Consider the following 17,959-nt stretch of genomic DNA (forward strand, 5'->3'; position numbering starts at 1 on the left):
TCAATAATGTAGTGTATTTCTCAGTACTAAATTGGGACTAAAAACGGTTCAAGCAAAGAAAACGAAAACTGAAAATGAAATTTGTTTTTGTCAGAACACAACCAAAAAGGGGAACAAAATCCCTTTCAATTGTTCCTGAGTGAAAACATAATTTTTAAATGCTGGTAACCGATTAATAACAGGTACATTTTGTTCCGAAATTTTTTTTGTCATGAAACCAAAGACCATCTCAGTAAATTTTCGGAATTACACCATTTCCTGTTGCTCCAAAAAATTAGGCTTTTCTATGGGACTTGAACTTCAATTTAAGGACTTGAATTTGAACATGTTTACTTGAACTTGAATTACATGAAACTTGAAATTCAAATGTATGTGGCACGAGTTCAGATCATTAAATTCAGACTACCTTTTTTTAATACACTGATTTAGGTTTCAGATTCAGATTTGGGTAAATTTGACGAAGACATCCGGGGTACTCAGAAAGAGCAATCGAGCCTGTATATAATCCAACTCCTTCTTGAATAATTACAATGTAGCTTACAGTTCACATTTATACTTAGACTTTGGTAAGGTTAAAATAGTAGACACACAATAAAACTATAAAAGACACAAAGAAGGGGGATTCAATAATAATGGGGATGAAATAAATTTAATTAAACAAGAAAATATGCAGTAATATGCAATATAACAACAATTAAGCCTACGATAATAAGCAGTTTTCATTATTATTTCTTCTTAATAAGTACTTTGTGTGTGGTAGTAAAAACAGTGCTAATGGAGAGGAGTATGCATTCATACCAAGTACTGTGTTCCTGAACATTTTACAGCAACTTTACCTTATTAATTAAACACTTCACCAAACCAAACGGTAAGCACAATATCCCCTGAGAAGTTTGATTCACTAAAGCATGAAAACGTCTCGGTTACATACGTAACCTCAGTTCCCTGAGACGAAGGGAACGAGACACTGCGTTTATTAACGCATATGGGGAGTGCCTTCCACACGACATAGTTGAAACCTCTCTACAATAATGGCAATATTCTAATATTGGCTATGGTGTTTGAGCCCCGCCCGTTTTGGCACAAAGCTGTCTGCTATAAAAGCAGGTGCACAAACACCATTTCCTCAGAATTTCTGACAGAGAACAAGGAGGGCATCGCTCGTACCTCAAGAAATCTTGCGGCTAGCGTTCACAATGTCTCGTTCACTTCGTCTCAGGGAACCAAGGTTTTGTACGTAACCGAAATGTTCCCTTACGACTCAGTACACTTGACACTGCGTTTATGAACGCATATGGGGAACAGAATCCCATCATGCCGCACTACATGACATAACCTCGCAGAAAGGAAGCATGAAGCCGTAGTCTCGTGGGATGGCAACCGACATGAGTATGCCAGGAGAGGAGCACTAAGGACGAATATATGAACTATAGTCATATAGTATGTATCAACTCTTTCACAAACCCAGTTGGGAAGGGAGTTTATTTATAATGTAAGTGCTTATGACCTATGGTAAATTACAACGGCCTAATGCAGGTGGTTGTGTAAAAGATGGGGAGCTCATCCTAAAAGGGAGGAGCATAAGTATATATATTTGGCCAATGGATAGCAAGCGCTCTAAACAGAGAGGATTTGTGAAGATTGAGATGTTACGTCTAGGCTGTAAAATCTTGCGAATGTGTTTTGAGAGGACAATCCTGCTGCAAAACATATGTCTTGTAAGGACATACCATTTGTCCATGCCCAAGAGGAGGCCATGCCTCTAGTTGAGTGTGCTTTAACATCAATTGGGCAAGTCTTACCCTGCGACTTATAAGCCAGGGCAATTGCATTGACAATCCAGTGAGAAAGTCTTTGCTTGGAGACGGACATTCCTTTTGTGCATCCTCCATAGCACACAAAGAGCTGATCAGACAGTCTGAACTGGTGTGTACGCTCAATGTATGCGTGTAGTGCCCGCACAGGGCATTAAAAATGCAATGATTTTTCCTCATCTGAATTAAATGGAGGAGGGAAGAAGGCCTGAAGGTGAACTACCTGCACTCTGATGGGCGTGGTTAGGAGCTTAGCACATAGCCTTTTCTGGGTTTGACAGTGGCTTTTGAAAGACCAGGGCCAAACTCCAGACATGAATTGTCGATTGATAGTGCACGTAAGTCACCTACCCATTTTACTGAGGCCAGAGCCAGCAGTAGTGCGGTCTTAAAGGAGAGCATGTGCAAATCAACAGAGTCCAAAGACTCAAAGGGGAGCCCTGCGAGATCTTTTAGGACTAAAGTTAAGTCCCAAGTTGGGATTGTAGCCAGCCGAGGTGGGTTTAGTCGTCTTGCTCCTTTAAGGAACTTTATGATTAAATCATGCTTGCCTATAGAGGAGCCAGCTTCATGTGCGTGATACACAGATATAGTTGCCACATACACTTTGAGAGTCCTGCGTCTAATCGCTCTTGAAGAAATATGAGAATTTAATGTATGGGGCAGTTTACTGGGTCTTTGCCATGTGTGAGACACCAAACAGTGAACACCTTCCATTTTAGTGCGTAGAGGCGTCTCGTGGACGGCGCTCTGGCCTGTAAAATGGGACATATGTCGCTCTCAGGGAGATGAGATGATGCTTGCCCCATAGGAGGAGACAACGCATCAGTCTCAACAGTGGTGGTGAATTAATTCCACTTTGGCGGTTTATATATGTCACAACTGTCATGTTGTCCGAGCGAACCAGGACATGACAGTTTGCTATTTCTGACTGAAAAGCCTTTAAGGCTAGAAATACAGCCGATCGCTCTAGGCAGTTGATGTGCCACACTTTCTTCGCCCCTGTCCAGGTGCCGAAAGTCAGGCGTCCATCGCACACCGCCCCCCAACCTGTGTTGGAAGCACTCATAGTCACCAGTTCTGCCTGACAACTTGCCCCAGCGCGACACCTCGCTGGTAAAACACAGGAGCTGTCCATGGTGCTAAAGCAGCTATAAAGCGGCAGGATATAGTGATGGGCATGCGCCCTTGGCACCAAGCATGTCATGGCGCACGATGCATCAGCCAGCACTGAAGAGGTCTCATGTGTAAGAGACCTAGTGGATGCTGCCGCCATAAATCCCAATGCTTTCTGAAACAGCTTCAGTGGAAGTGTTCTCCCCAGTTTGCACTGAGATAGACACTGTAGAATGGCCTGAACATGCTCGCTTGTGCAGTGCGCGTGCCCGCTCGTGAAGTCGAGGCGGACTCCCAAAAAGGAGATTTGTTGGCTGGAGGAGAACGTGCTCTTTGCCTAGTTCACATTGAGGCCCAAGCTGTTTAGATGCTAAAGCAGTAAGTCTCTGTGCTGGCATAACAGAGCCTCTGATTGTGCCAGTAACAGCCAATCATCAAGGTAGTTCAAGATGCGCATGCTGCTCAGTCTCAGAGGGGCAAGAACCGCATCGATGCACTTTGTGAATGTGCGAGGAGCCAGAGACAGTCCGAAGGGCAGGACTTTGAATTGATACACTGTTTCCTTGAACACAAATCTCAAAAACATCCTGTGATATCGTACAATTTGGATATGAAAGTATGCATACTTCAGATCTATTGTGTGGTTCAAATGGGCAAGGAGGAGGCGTGAACTGGACGAAGCATCAAAGTAATATTTTAATGAAAACTTAAACAAAAATCACAAACATAAATACACACACACACAGCAGCTGCATGTGGCTCTCTCTCTCCTGAACTGCCGCATCCGGCTCAGCTTTATCCCTCTCCTTGGCCCTATTAGCCTGACTGGGGGCCGCCGTGCACACTCACGGCCTGGCCCCACCGTCCTTCTCGTCACACACTCATTTCTGTGAGGGTCAGCCATATATGTCGGGGGGGGGCGTTACCCTTTCGGCCGCACCTGCCTTTCTAGGCCTGGGAGGGAGACAAGGGGAGGGAAAAGAGGAGAGGGAAAGGGCAAAGCAGAGTGACAGTGAGAGAGAGGAGAGAGAGAAAAAAAATTGCTTGCTGGTTCCCCAACACGCCATCGCCTGGTCCTCGACCACTCCTCCACCCTCTGGTGGACAACAGCCACTCCTCCCCGGGTGGACCGGAGCGAGTCCTCTGACCCTGGCGGATGGAACGCCCCTCCGCGTTCTGGCGGCCGGTAGCGAGCCTCTCTGCCCCTGGCAGCGGCTCCACTGCTCCAGGCGGCTGGCAGCGAGCCCCTCCTCCCCTCATGGATGGCGGCCATTCCTCCGCATCCAGGCGGCCAGCAGCGACTCCTCCATCCCCCGGTGGATGGCCGCAGCTGCTCCTTTGGGCGGACGGCAGTAGTGAGGACTCCATGACAGCACATCCCTCCCGGGTTTCAGCACCAATGTAACATGATTCAAATGGGCAAGGAGGAGGCGGGAACCAGATGAAGCATCAAAGTAATATTTTAATGAAAACTTAAACAAAAAACATAAACGCACACACACACGGCAGCTGCTTGTGGCTCTCTCTCTCCAGAACTGCCTCATCTGGCTCGGCTTTATCCCTCTCCTCGGCTGATTAGCCCAATTGGGGGCTGGCCATGAACACTCATGGCCTGGCCCCGCCCTCCTCCTCATCACATACTCATTTCTGTGAGGGTCAGCCATATACCTGAATGTCGATCCAGAATTGCCAGGTTGGCCATAGACTTGCCAATGGCCTACACAGTGATTTCGTGGCATGCAGTGCTAAGTTTGTAGCGGTGCGGAGCTCTTTGAATGTCTCTGGATCGAAGCCGTGCTTGTCCATTTGCTTGAGGAGCTTGGCTTGAAGTACCTGGAGCATTGCCATTGTGTGGAGTGCTGATCCAGCTTGTCCTGCCACTGAGTAAGCTTTTCCTGCCAGTGCGGACATTTGTCGACACAGTTTGGAACGATGTATGGCGCGTGATTTCCATGGCCGTTTACTCTCTTGGCAGAGTTGTGCCGCTACCGCCTCCCCCACAGGGGGTAGTTGGGCGTAACCATTTTATTCCCCATGATCCACATTAGAGAGGGTGGCATCACTGCGCGAGCACACCGAGAAGGGCGCGTGGCAGGACTTAGACAGTTCGTTATGAACTTCGAGGGAAGAATGGAGCAGATTTGCGAGATGCTGCCGTTTGACAGTGTCTGGACTGCATGAACCATTCACCGAGGCGAGAGGTTCCTCTAGGGGAGACCACTCAAGATGAAGCTCTTCGATCGCCCTTGTAAGGACGCAGAGCATCTCCCTGTCAGTGGCGCGTGCACGTTCCTCGCCCTCGCTGGGGGGAGGGGCGGCAGCATCATCCACTGACCACTCGCCTGATGCAGCGAGAAACATGACATTGTCATTATTATCCCCAGTGTCAGAACCGCTGAACGAGACAAGGTCGCCCGCTCTTTCTGAAGGCCAAAGCTCGTCTCGCACATAGTGAATCAGAAAACATGCGCTTCGAAGAGATTGAGGGGCTTGCGTGGCATGTGCTGCCACGTGGACCACCTCAAAGTCATCCTGCTCGACCTCATGGCCCCGCCATGCCTCCTTGTGTGAATCCTCGGGTATCACAGAAGAGGCGGGTGTGAGGGCGCGTGAGGCTGAATCATCCCTCAGAACGAGGGTGATTCACGAGCAAAGCGTCTTGAGACTCATGCCCTCACAATGAGGACAGTCTGTCTCCATGAGAGCTGTCTCTGCGTGGGCGTGGTCCAGACAGTAAAGGCAGCTTTCATGCTGATCTGACGGCAGGATGTGCCTCTCGCTCAAGGAACACTTACAGAACGACATCTTTAAAAAGACATGAACATGTAAGTGACTCTATTATATATATAAATATATAAATATATATTTGTATCACACAATATACATACAATTGCTTTGTAAGGATACACAAACCCTGCTGAAGCGTTGTAGTTAATCAGGACGCTGAGGCCCGTTCACCAGCGAAGCGGCAAGGCGGTGTGATATTCACCGGAGCACTGCAGGGGAGTGGAAAGTCTTCCCGCGAAGATTCCGCCCGCTGACACGTGGATATCGACAGCAAAGGTAAAGGGCTTCTAGTCAAGAGATGATCACTGTCTTGAAGGAAGAAATTCTGAGAAAATGGTGTTTGTGCACCTGCTTTTATAGCAGACAGCTTCGTGCCAAAACGGACGGGGTTCAAACACCATAGCCAGTACTAGAATATTAGCATTATTGTAGAGAGGTTTCAGCTAGGTCCTGTGGAAGGCACTCCCCATATGCATTAATAAACGCAAGGTCAAGTGTACTGAGTCGTAAGGGAACCAATATAAGCAGTACTCCACTCCGATCATGTCAAGTTTTCTTAGGTATCTTGGCTTGTTCTCTGGTGTTAACTTATTATGTTTCTGCTGGAACCGCTGTTGTGATGAAATGATGATCGGTTAAGTCTTGAATCTGCTTGGATGTTTCTCAAACACTCTAAACAGCGTATCCAGCATATGGTTGACTACAGCCACAGCGCTCTTCTTTTGGCTTCTATTTGTCGGTTCGAAGGCGATAAAAAATCAGTTCCAGGATTTTTGGATTTGTCTGTGTGAAAAACTATCCAACAGCTTTTCATCATGCTTTTCGTTGTTAAAATAGCCAGATATTTCTGCCCGTTTTTCTCATTGTATATAATGAGTAACTATGGTAACGGAGAATCGATTTCCCCAACATTAAACCACGCCCCCAGAGTATGACGCGTTGCAGACTGTATCAATGTGAACAGTAAGCTACGTTGTGATTAGTCTAAGGAGTTTGATTACATACAGACTCGATTGCTCTTCCTGCTTACCCTGGATGTCTTCGTCAAATTTTCCCGAATCTGTTTATAAAACCAGAATCAGTGTATTAATTTTTTTTTTTATCTGAATTTAACGACCTGAATTCTTGCCACATACATTTGAATTTCAAGTTTCATGTCATTCAAGTTCAAGTAAACGTTTCTAATTCAAGTTCAAGTCCCAACATCACATATTTCATTCCATTCTTCTCTTATTTCAGTAGAACATAAGCATGTGCTATAAATCTGAAGGACACCCCTTAAAACCAATGTTACAAACAAAAATCGTTCGGCCCGCAAATGGTGATGTTTAGTCCAGACGACCCCACGCAGTGTGTACGTGCTATTAATAGATGTTAGGTGGTCAACTGAATACTTGAAATATTTTTGGGGATATTATTATTAATATTAAGAATACAGTTATTGAAAAGATGTTTCTTTATATAGGCTACTCTGTACTATGCTTGTTATGATTTCTATCCTGAAAATTCCCCCACACAGGAAAAAATGTAATAGCTGGTGCAGGTGCCTTGTTTCTCTTGTGAGATCTGGAAATTCTGTAACTGGTATATCACCCACACTTAGCACAGAATATTGTCAAAAAATAAAATAAAATAATAAATGTATTTGCTGTTCTTTTATTTTGTTCTAACCAGTTACCATTTTGAAAGGAGGCTTCGGAAGACCAGAACGGAACAAACAAATACTGTTTCTGCTCAGAACGAACCAAAATGAAAAATATTTTGTTTATATTTTGCTAAACTACATCCAATGGCAAGGTTGTAAAACAGCAAACTTGTGGTCGTCAAAGGGTTACTAATTCATTGCCCTTCTTGGGGAATAAATAAAACTAGGCCAAAAAAAGAGCAAACAATAAAGGAATATTCCAGGTTCAATACAAGTTAAGCTCAATCAACAGCATTTGTGGCATAATGTTGATTACCACAAAAATGTATTGAGACTTATTGCTCTTTTTCTTTAACAAAAAACAAAAAGCAAAAATCTGAGTTACAATGAGGCACTTACAATGGAAGTGAATGGGGGCCAATTTTTGAGCGTTTAAATACTCACTGTTTACGAAGTATAGCCACAAGACATAAACAATATATATGTTAACATGATTTTAGTGTGATAAAAGTTATATACAATTTTAACTTTAGTTGCCATGATGACAACGTCATAAACCCTGTAATCTTGGAAAAACTACAATTTAAACAACTTTATAGCTCAAATAATACAAGTGCTTTTATAAAAATATGAGCTTCACATTTTTTACTTTAAACCCACTAAAATTGGCCCCATTCACTTCAACTGTAAGTGCCTTACTGTAACCTCAGTAATAAACATTATGCCACAAATGCTGCTGATTGAGCTTACTTTGTATTGAATCGGTATTATTCCTTTAACTAGCCCAAAAGCATTATGAAATCAGTGTTGCTCACATTAATCAACATAAAGGGATAGTTCACGCAAAAAAAAAAAAAAAAAAATTAGAAAAAATTGTTCTGTCATCATTTACTCATCCTCATGTTGTTACAAACACTTATGACTTTCTTTCTTCCGTAAAAGACAAAATGAGTTGTTAGGCAGGATGTTAGCTTCAGTCACCATTCACTTCCATTGCATTTTATATCCAATGATGAAAAATAATGACAGAATTTTTATTTTGGGTAAAGTATCCCTTCAACATGTATGTTTCATTAAAAAAATACTCAGTAATCTTTGAGAACAGTTCATTATATTAGAAGATATGAGGACAGTATACCTCCTGGTGCTAATTAATTATAGAACAGACACACTTGCAGGAATAATGATGTACTGTGCACCTTGAAGTTTGCGCTGTTACTCTAACATTTAATCTCTCTGTCTGTTTAGGAAACCACAGAGCAAGTGATCCGTCCCCGGCTCCTTGGCAGCTGCCTGTGGCATAAACGGCCTCAAACCGTCCCTGCAGAGAACTCAGTGCTGCCTCCTGTGGTCACACTGAACTACTGCACTATTAGCCAAGCATCCTTTGCTGGCACCGAGCATGTCTCAAACCGTGAGGAAGATGAGGCTGGTGAAGAGGACCAGGTGACGATTAGGAGCTGTGAGGTGAAGAAGTTGTCAAATGGGAGTACACACACCACCCTGCACCCACCACGGCCTGCTCATGTCATGGTGTGCCCCAGTCAGGTTCGCTGTAGGAGTATGCACTCCAAGGAGAAGAAAGCCACACAGATGTTGGCCATCGTTCTCGGTGAGAAGCTCTGCTTGTATATATACAGTCCTCACCCATCAAAGTTTAAGTGGGTGGATTATGTGAAGCTATGGACCAAGCTTAGTTACCTTGATATCATTAACAACTTCAAGTTGTTATCACAGCCAACAACTGAAATAATCTTTACTACAACTAACACTACAACGGTGGCACGTTATGTGTTGATTCTCATACACAGCCGAAAGAAATCAAGACTCACTCTGAATGTCATATCAATGGCAATGGTGGCTGTGATGTGGCATTTCATTTATACAGAACTTGACTAGTGTCTTATTATACATCCATCTTGTTTTGGCCAAAAGTGATTTATATTTGTAATTTGCTGTGTAAAGATTAAACTGCCAGGTCTGACAACATATGGACTAAAATTAAGGAAGTTTTTAAGTACAAAACTATTTTAAGGAATTGTTACATTTCAAAGGAAACTTAGAATTTTAATGACTATTCTAAGTGTTTATCTTTAGACGTGTCACAGTAGTGTTTTTCAATCAATGATTCATTTCTTCACCTGTTAGTTTCTCATCTGACATTTGGAAAGTGGGTTGCAGAGTTGCTCTCGGAACCTCAGTGTATGCCTGGCATGTGCCAGAACTTGTCAGTTTGCCGACAAGTGGCCACCTGGGGATGCTGAGGCAATGGCATCATCCTACACCTACAGAATAGAGTCAGACTCCAGGATCTTAGTTTTATGGAACCCAAAGTACCAAGCCACCAATTTGGCTCAATTGGTGATGACTGTCTCCCCATGAATCAGTATTACATAGAGTGATAAATGACATTAATGCTAATGTGAGATGTCTGCTTAATTGAAGAACAAATTAAATCACATTCATGGAGACAAATGTCTTGGGATGAGTGAATGGCTTAGCTGCCTTAGTTCAAAGTCAGTTGGTCAAGGTTGTCACATGACCATTATGCCGTGGCAGAGATCAAGGTGTTTGAATGCTAAAACAACATTTTCTTTTCATCTCAATCCAAGACATTTGTCATTTACAAAAACTCATCCACCTTTAGTCTTTAGTGTATCCATATTACATAATCCTATTTCTAAAAAGCAGAATTTAAAAGTGAAGCATGTTATTACCGTGCCACTTGTGTCACCAAACAAAATTGCAAAAATAATGGTTGTTTTCAATGAGGGTTGCTAGAACACTCCTCCAGTCTTCCATTGGGCAGAAACATACATAGTCCCACCCCAAACCAGGCCCGGTTCCAGATAAAAATCTCTAGCCCTTTTCCACCTACATGCTTTGGGTGCAGATTCCTGGGCCGGTACAAATTCTCGAACTGTTCTGCGCATTTCCACCGCAGAAAAGGCCGTTCCGGGGCCGAAAACCTGGTTCTGCACCAGCCCCAAAAGCTTGCTGGTCTCTACGTAGGAACCGATTAGTTCAGGGGACGGAGGGTGGGATAATGTTTTGACACCATGGTAAAGTTTTCCCAAACAACAACAGTAGCTACCGTCTGCAGCAAGGAGTATTTCTTCGCTCTATAACAACAATAAAAAACCCATAAAATTATCAGACATCAAAAGCATTCAGGTAACACGACGAAACGAGTGCTCTACTTGCAATATGGTATTTACAAAGATCCGAGATAAACTAGAGAGATCGCAAAGGGAAAAAATACTCTACGAGAATGAAGATACAACACAAAATGATGCACGCTGCCTTCAATTGGACAATTGACCAAATCATAAACAAATTGAAAAACACTTAAGGGAGTACAGGGACCATAAGAAGGACATAAGCAAAAGCGACAGTGGATGGAGCAGCGATGTTTTGGACTCGGACACCGACCAGCCTGCTAACTAAACGGGGCATTGAATTCAGCCAGTAATGCTCGTGATAAACAGAATCGCCCATGCCCTCTGCAGCTGATCTCAGTAAGTTGTTATATTTGCCAACTTTGTTAGCTTTTCTTACACTGTTGTCATCTTATTTTTTTTACATTGTTTTGTTCTGTAAGGGGATTTTTACCAGCTACTCACTAAGTTTGAAAGATCGCGGCTATCTTTTAAGTAAAACGGTGGGATTCTCAATCAATAATATTATATGCTATGGCAAAAATCCAAATACAACCATCTGCTACACCAATGTTAATAATGTTTCCACTGTAACAGTTTACATAACTTAGAAATTTAAGCCATAGTTCATACAATATAATGTATTTACATTACCTGTCTTCTTTAGCGTAGATGTTATCTCTGACAATCTTACTGAGCGGTGTAATAACGATGGATTGCATTAATCTGTATGTTTAAATAAATCAAAAACAAGAGTAAAAGCTCAAGCACACTGTGACGTGCCATGTTTGTTTATGTTTGAGGTAGTCATGTGAAACTACCACATAGACAGTAACCCATTATGTCACCATTCTGCTCTCAGGTCAGTGGAAAAGCGCGGCCAGTTTACGATAAGCTCCAGATTGCCCCGGCCGTGAACCAGCGGAGCACATGCTCGGCACAAGAACCATCACAATTTCAGTGGAACAGGGCTATGAGGGTGCTTCTGAATTACATGGGGCTGCTTTAGTAGTTAAAGTGAAAATGCAATAAAGTACCAATATTGCTCAACTGAGGGTGCTTAATGCATGTTTGTGGGTGCTTAGCACCCTCAAGCATCCCTGTAGAACCAAGCCTGCCCCAAACTCATGCCATTGGTTGAGCCAATGTTGCTATGTCAGGCTGGTCAAGATGCTCAAACAAACAAAGGAGTATTTTGATGTGCCACAGAGCCACAGCGTTTTCACTTTTCAGGGAAGTCAGCCAATAAATGGCTTACTTAAAGTTGTCTGCATATGAAGCTGGGAAAGGAGAAAGTATTTTAACTTTGAAAATAGTACACACTTAATCTTTGATAATGGCTGTTATTGTGTGATTTTATAATGTTGAGTTTATGCATGGCAACTCTCACTTTTTGCATGTGTTTTTTTGTATCTTGCAGGGGTCTTTCTAATTTGCTGGCTGCCATTTTTTGTGACTCATATCCTAAATACTCACTGCAGGGAATGCCACATTCCACCTGAGCTCTATAGCGCCTTCACCTGGCTTGGCTACGTCAACAGCGCTCTCAATCCAGTCATCTACACCACTTTCAACATAGAGTTCCGCCGGGCCTTTATTAAAATCCTGAGCTGCTAAACCATTGGGCATACTCACATACATTTCTCAGTGGACTGGATAGCAACCAGACTATTTGTGGAATTCATTTTGGGATGCAAAGTGCCATAAACACAGAGGACATTAAAGGATTTGAACGGTCAGAATGTGTTCAAAATGACCTCAAAACCACTACAAAGTGCATGACACATGAAACTAGCAATTGGTTGGGTTTTTCACCATTTAATTGCACAGTCAACTACACAGGGCAGTAGAGTTCATTCAAATAATCATCAGAGTCTACTGTTCAGTTTGAGAATATAGACCAATGTGGATTCCATATACAACCAGCGTTTAGATTGAAAGTTAAGCCACATTGAGCTCCAGGATCCAGTCGGTGCTTCACATCCTTCAACACATCCTAAAATGTCACAGCAGCTTGTCGCATGCAGGTGAATTTTGATGTCATCATGTGTCAGCATGTGTCATACCATCAAATGGATCTGAATTGAGATTTATCGGAAGCTCCAGTTGTAAAACCGCAAGAAAAACAATTTATGTAACTACAAAGACTAGTCATTTGTCAAAGGGACCATAAAGCAGGTCGACCAAACAAGCATTAAGCAAGAAAAACATCCAAGTGTTGTGCCTTTAATGGTTTTGCTCCCTAAAGTCCTGGGTTTCGTGATCTGACTGTATAATGGGAGAAAACAAGAGGCGGGTAGGATTGTTATGAATGAAACATATCTTCTGTTGTAAATTAAAGCTAAGTTGACTCACCATGAGCTCAGCTGTCATCTCAAATATATACATGCACAAATGCCGAGTTGGAAAGGAAATAAAATAAAAGAGGAAGTTGAAGAAGAAAAACATAACATAAGCCAAGACTACAAGGCTGTGTGAAAGTAGATAAGTCAGTGTGTTGATTTGAAGTAAGTAAAAAGGTACAACTGGGTGAATTAAAATAAGTGAGTTGATTGTGAGAGAGAGAGGCCGTGAATGTATTTAAGAGCTTTGAACAGAAATGGAAAAAAGAGACTTTGAATTTTCAGCCAGCATTTGACAGAGTGCTCAGCTGGAATCCAGCTGATTATGTGGAGAAAGATTGTGTGAAAAAGAAATTGAGTGAATAAGAGCGAGTGAGTGAGAAAAAGTGTCACTCTCAAGTGTAGCTTGACCCAAATTGTTGCTGTTCTTGACAAACATACAGGAATTCAGTATGCTGTGTGTGGGGCAGGTACAGGGTTGGGGAGTAATGAAATACATGTAACGGGATTACGTATTTAAAATACAAAATATAAGTAACTGTATTCCACTACAGTTACAATTTAAATCATTGGTAATTAGAATACAGTTATATTCAAAAAGTATTTTGATTACTGAAGAGATTACTTTGCATTTTATTGTCATTTGTTTCATTTAATATTTAGTCCTTTCAGATGGAAAACATTTATTCATATAAATGATGTGATCCAAAGTGCATTTGAACAGCAGTGAAACACTTTCTTATGATGCGTTACATTCATACGAGCAGACAGAGAAGTAAGTTTGAAATAAGTTTGGAGCAGAAGAAATAGAAATAAACCTTGTGTAAATTGTCAGCTTTACGCTAAGCTAAAATGCTATTTCTAGCCATTTTACATGCACGTTACCAGGCACGATCATATTTTTTTATCAAGAAAATTCACATTGGATCATAACTTTTTTTTCTAGTAAGACCTTTGATATTAGGGCAAAAATCTTATTCTTGATAATAATTTTGTATTGTTTTCCTGTAAGAATATATCAAAATCCTTAAAACAAGATCAGTTTGATTTATCTTGTTTTAGAAGCAACAGTGCATAATATATTTAGGCTTTTTTCACAGAGTGTATTTTGTCTTGCTGTACTGGCAAAACAAAACAAGTGAAAAAATGTACCAGTGCTGAAGAAGTAATCCAAAGCATTTAGAATATGTTAATGACCTTAGGTAATCTAATGGAATATGTTACAAATTACATTTTACAGCATGTATTCTGTAATCTGTAGTGGAATACATTTCAAAAGTAACCCTCCCAACCCTGGGCATGCATGCGTTGAATGTGTGCCGTAATGAGTTTGTGTGAGTGCTGATACAATAGAATGACAGTGTGAGTGATGGCCTCCCCTCGCTAATTACTAAACGCCAGAGTTCTACTTTAATGTGTGGTCCACACACACACACACACACACTGACAGAATTATAACTCTAACTTGCTGTCAGAGCGAGTGAAAGCTAATGAATTCAAAATTGCTGGTCCGCACTCAAACTCTTGTGATCTTTGAGTCTTTCCATTCTCTACCCTGTTGTGTCTGTCGAACACACTCGCTTACACTGCGGATCCTAAGCTGGGTGCATTGTGGATTGGATTGTACACACAAAGGTTTCCTGTAAGTTTTCTAATCATTTCTTTAGAAAAGAGTGAGCGTGGATGTGTTTTTGTGGCCGAACCCCTGCCGGCATTTGTACCAAGATAGTCGCTAAGCTATATTCAATAAAGGATCAAAATGGAGGAGGGATGGATTGTTTGTGAAATGTTATTTAAGCTTCTGCCTTTCACATCATGTTTTCTGTCAAGCCACCAGACCCTCATTCTATTGACAGACCAGGCCAACTCAATCACACCTGTGATACAAGGTCCATATGGGACCTTTCCATATCACAAACACACACACACACACACACACACATATATAAACACACACACACCATCACTAACATCACTACACATCATATAAAGAAACATTGCATAAAGAAAGAACAAAACATAAAAGGCCAACAATGACATCTCACACATAGAGTAAGAACTATTAAATTTCTGTAAACATGCAGTACTATTAGGTTTAGAATCCAGATAGCACACGTACATCTCTGAGATGTCTGTTTAAGAGTGTTTAAGAGTGCATCACAATCTACTGAACATCTGCTAAACATCTTAAAAAGATCAGATTTACAAACATTCTAAATCATAAATGCCTCAAAACATCTGTTGGCTTTTTTATTATTATTATTATTATTGTTGTTTTTTTACATCCACAAGGAAACATCTTCCTGACATATTGAAGATGAGTAAACAACCTAAAAAAAGACATCTTCTAGATGTAAACACACACATCAAACAGACATCTTGGTGATGTGTACTATTAGGGTAAAAATTATATATTTTAATTCAATAATTAATCAGTAAGGGCCAATGGTCTGATTTTTTTCTCATAAATTATAGTTAAACAATACATTTCAATCAGATTTGTAAACTTTCTGAAGATAATTTGGTGGTGCTTGTGTAATGGTAGCCAGCTGGTGCAGTGTGTGTCAACCTCACTCCCCTGACCTCAAGAGGCACACTAGCGACTGACGCTGGAGGCTGTAACCTTTAGCCTCCTCATTAGCGTGCCCACCTCCCATGACAGAGACCCTGGTTTGAATCATGCTCGGAGCGGGTCAGGTAGGACTGGTTACAGTGGTGCCGTGACCCGGATGGGAGTGAGGTTTAGGGAGGTGAGTGTAACGGTAGCCAGCTGGTAGGTAGCTGTGCAGTGTGTAAACCTCACTCCCCTGGCCTCAAGAGGCGCACTAGCGACTGATGCTAGAGGCTGTAGCCTTTAGCCTCCTCATTAGCGTGCCCGCCTCCCATGCCGGAGACGCCGGCTCAAATCCTGCTCTGAGCGGGTCATGCAGGACCGGTTACAGTGATGCCGTGACCCAGACGGGAGTGAGGATTAAGGGGGTGAGTGTAACGGTAGCCAGCTGGTATGTGCTGTGCAGTGTGTGTAAACCTCAGTCCCCTGGCCTCAAGAGGTGCACTAGCAACTGACGCTAGAGGCTGTAGCCTTTAGCCTCCTCATTAGCATGCCCGCCTCCCATGCCGGAGACCCCGGTTTGAACCCCTCTCGGAACAGGTTGAGTAGGACCAGTTACACTTGCCCATACAAAAGTGGTCCCCAAGATGTTAGGGTGTCTAGTGGTTGCATTGCTGTATGGTTGCTAGGGTGTTCTGGGAGGTTGCAAAGTCAAAAAAGCCCGAGTCTCAATGATACTTTGGTCCCTATATATAATCTATATGGTATTTTTCCCATTTTATCATCCACCAGGTAAAAATCATAAGTCAAATCGCTTTGAAAAGTAAAATCACACGTCTCCTCAACAAGCTGCATAATTTGAGGTATCACTGAGGTAGTTGTGTGCCAAAGTTTAATACAGTACTTAGTGTTCTGAGTTTGTCCAATACATGTGACAAAATCTGTGTTTGCTTTTAAGGATATTACATTTTTAATTTAAAAGAAGATTTTAATGCCCAGTTTGCCTCTAAACAAAAGCACTATAGTGAAGCCTACATGTCTTCATTACCTCATGGTTTGATTTAACATTGAAACAGATAAGCACAGTAGTGCGTATTTGTCTTCCTAGCGACAGGTTAATGACTATTGGATTTAACGTATGCATGTAGTGTAGACAACCAAAGGCAACTAAGAAAAGTAACCCAACTACAGGAGGACAATGGCACTGATGGAATCCTGGCTTTCTCATCCAGCCACACACATACTCAAACATGTATGAGTGTGCATTGTGAGGGTACAGACAGTGTGAAAGTTACCTTTTTTATTGAAGAGCAATATATACACTGGTGGCCAAAAGTTTGGAAGAATGTACAGATTTTGCTCTTATGGAAAGAAATTGTTACTTTTATTCACCAAAGTGGCATTCAACTGATCACAATGTATAGTCAGGACAATAATAATGTGAAAAATTACAATTACAATTTGAAAAAAATGTTCAGAACTTCTTAAACTACTTCAAAGAGTTCTCATCAAAAAATCCTCCACATGCAGCAATGACAGCTTTGCAGATCCTTGGCATTCTAGCTGTCAGTTTGTCCAGATACTCAGGTGACATTTCACCCCATGCTTCCTGTAGCACTTTCCATGGACATGGCTGTCTTGTCGGGCACTTCTCACGCACCTTACAGTCTAGCTGATCCCACAAAAGCTCAATGGGGTTAAGATCCATAACACTCTTTTCCAATTATCTGTTGTCCAATGTCTGTGTTTCTTTGCCCACTCTAACCTTTTCTTTTTGTTTTTCTGTTTCAAAAGTGGCTTTATCTTTGCAATTATCTTTGTGTTTAATATAATGGCAAATTATTTTCTAGTACCAAATTAGAAATTTAGCATGATTACTCAAGGATAAGGTGTTGGAGTGATGGCTGCTGGAAAAGGGGCCTGTCTTGGGTAACCTTCCATAAGCTTCTCACAATAAGTTGCTGGAATTTTGGCCCATTCCTCCAGACAGAACTGGTGTAACTGAGTCGGGTTTGTAGGTCTCCTTGCTCGCACATGCTTTTTCAGTTCTGCCCACAAATTTTCTATTGAATTGAGGTCAGGGCTTTGTGATGGCCACTCCATTACCTTGACTTTGTTGTCCTTAAGCCATTTTGCCACAACTTTGGAGGTATGCTTGGGGTCATTGTCCATTTGGAAGACCCATTTGCAACCAAGCTTTAACTTCCTGTCTGATGTCTTGAGATGTTGCTTCAGTATATCCACATAATTTTCCTTCCTCAAGATGCCATCTATTTCGTGAATTGCACCAGTCCCTCCTGCAGCAAAGCACCCCCAAAACATGCAGGGTTGGGAGGGTTATTTTTTAAATGTATTCCACTACAGATTACAGAATACATGCTGTAAAATGTAATTTGTAACATATTTCGTTAGATTACTCAAGGTCAGTAATGTATTCTAAATAATTTGGATTACTTCTTCAGCACTGGTAGATTTTTTCACTTGTTTTGACTATAAAAACTCTGCCAGTACAGTAAGATAAAATACACATGTTAATAATCCATTCT

At 41.9% G+C, this 17,959-nt stretch overlaps 1 protein-coding gene across 1 annotated transcript in view; it reads left to right on the forward strand.

Annotated features, from left to right (window-relative positions):
* The window catches only part of drd3 (dopamine receptor D3), a 29,474-nt gene extending 17,026 nt beyond the window's left edge, over positions 1 to 12,448 (forward strand). Inside the window, exons 7-8 of the mRNA XM_051687781.1 lie at positions 8,611 to 8,974; positions 11,941 to 12,448. Coding sequence (XP_051543741.1) covers positions 8,611 to 8,974; positions 11,941 to 12,137 — 561 coding nt within the window. The 3' untranslated portion in view covers positions 12,138 to 12,448. The remainder of the gene's footprint in view (positions 1 to 8,610; positions 8,975 to 11,940) is intronic.
* The last annotated feature ends 5,511 nt before the right edge of the window (positions 12,449 to 17,959 follow it).

Source organism: Myxocyprinus asiaticus, chromosome 44 (genome assembly GCF_019703515.2).
Source record: "Myxocyprinus asiaticus isolate MX2 ecotype Aquarium Trade chromosome 44, UBuf_Myxa_2, whole genome shotgun sequence".
NCBI lineage: Eukaryota > Metazoa > Chordata > Actinopteri > Cypriniformes > Catostomidae > Myxocyprinus > Myxocyprinus asiaticus.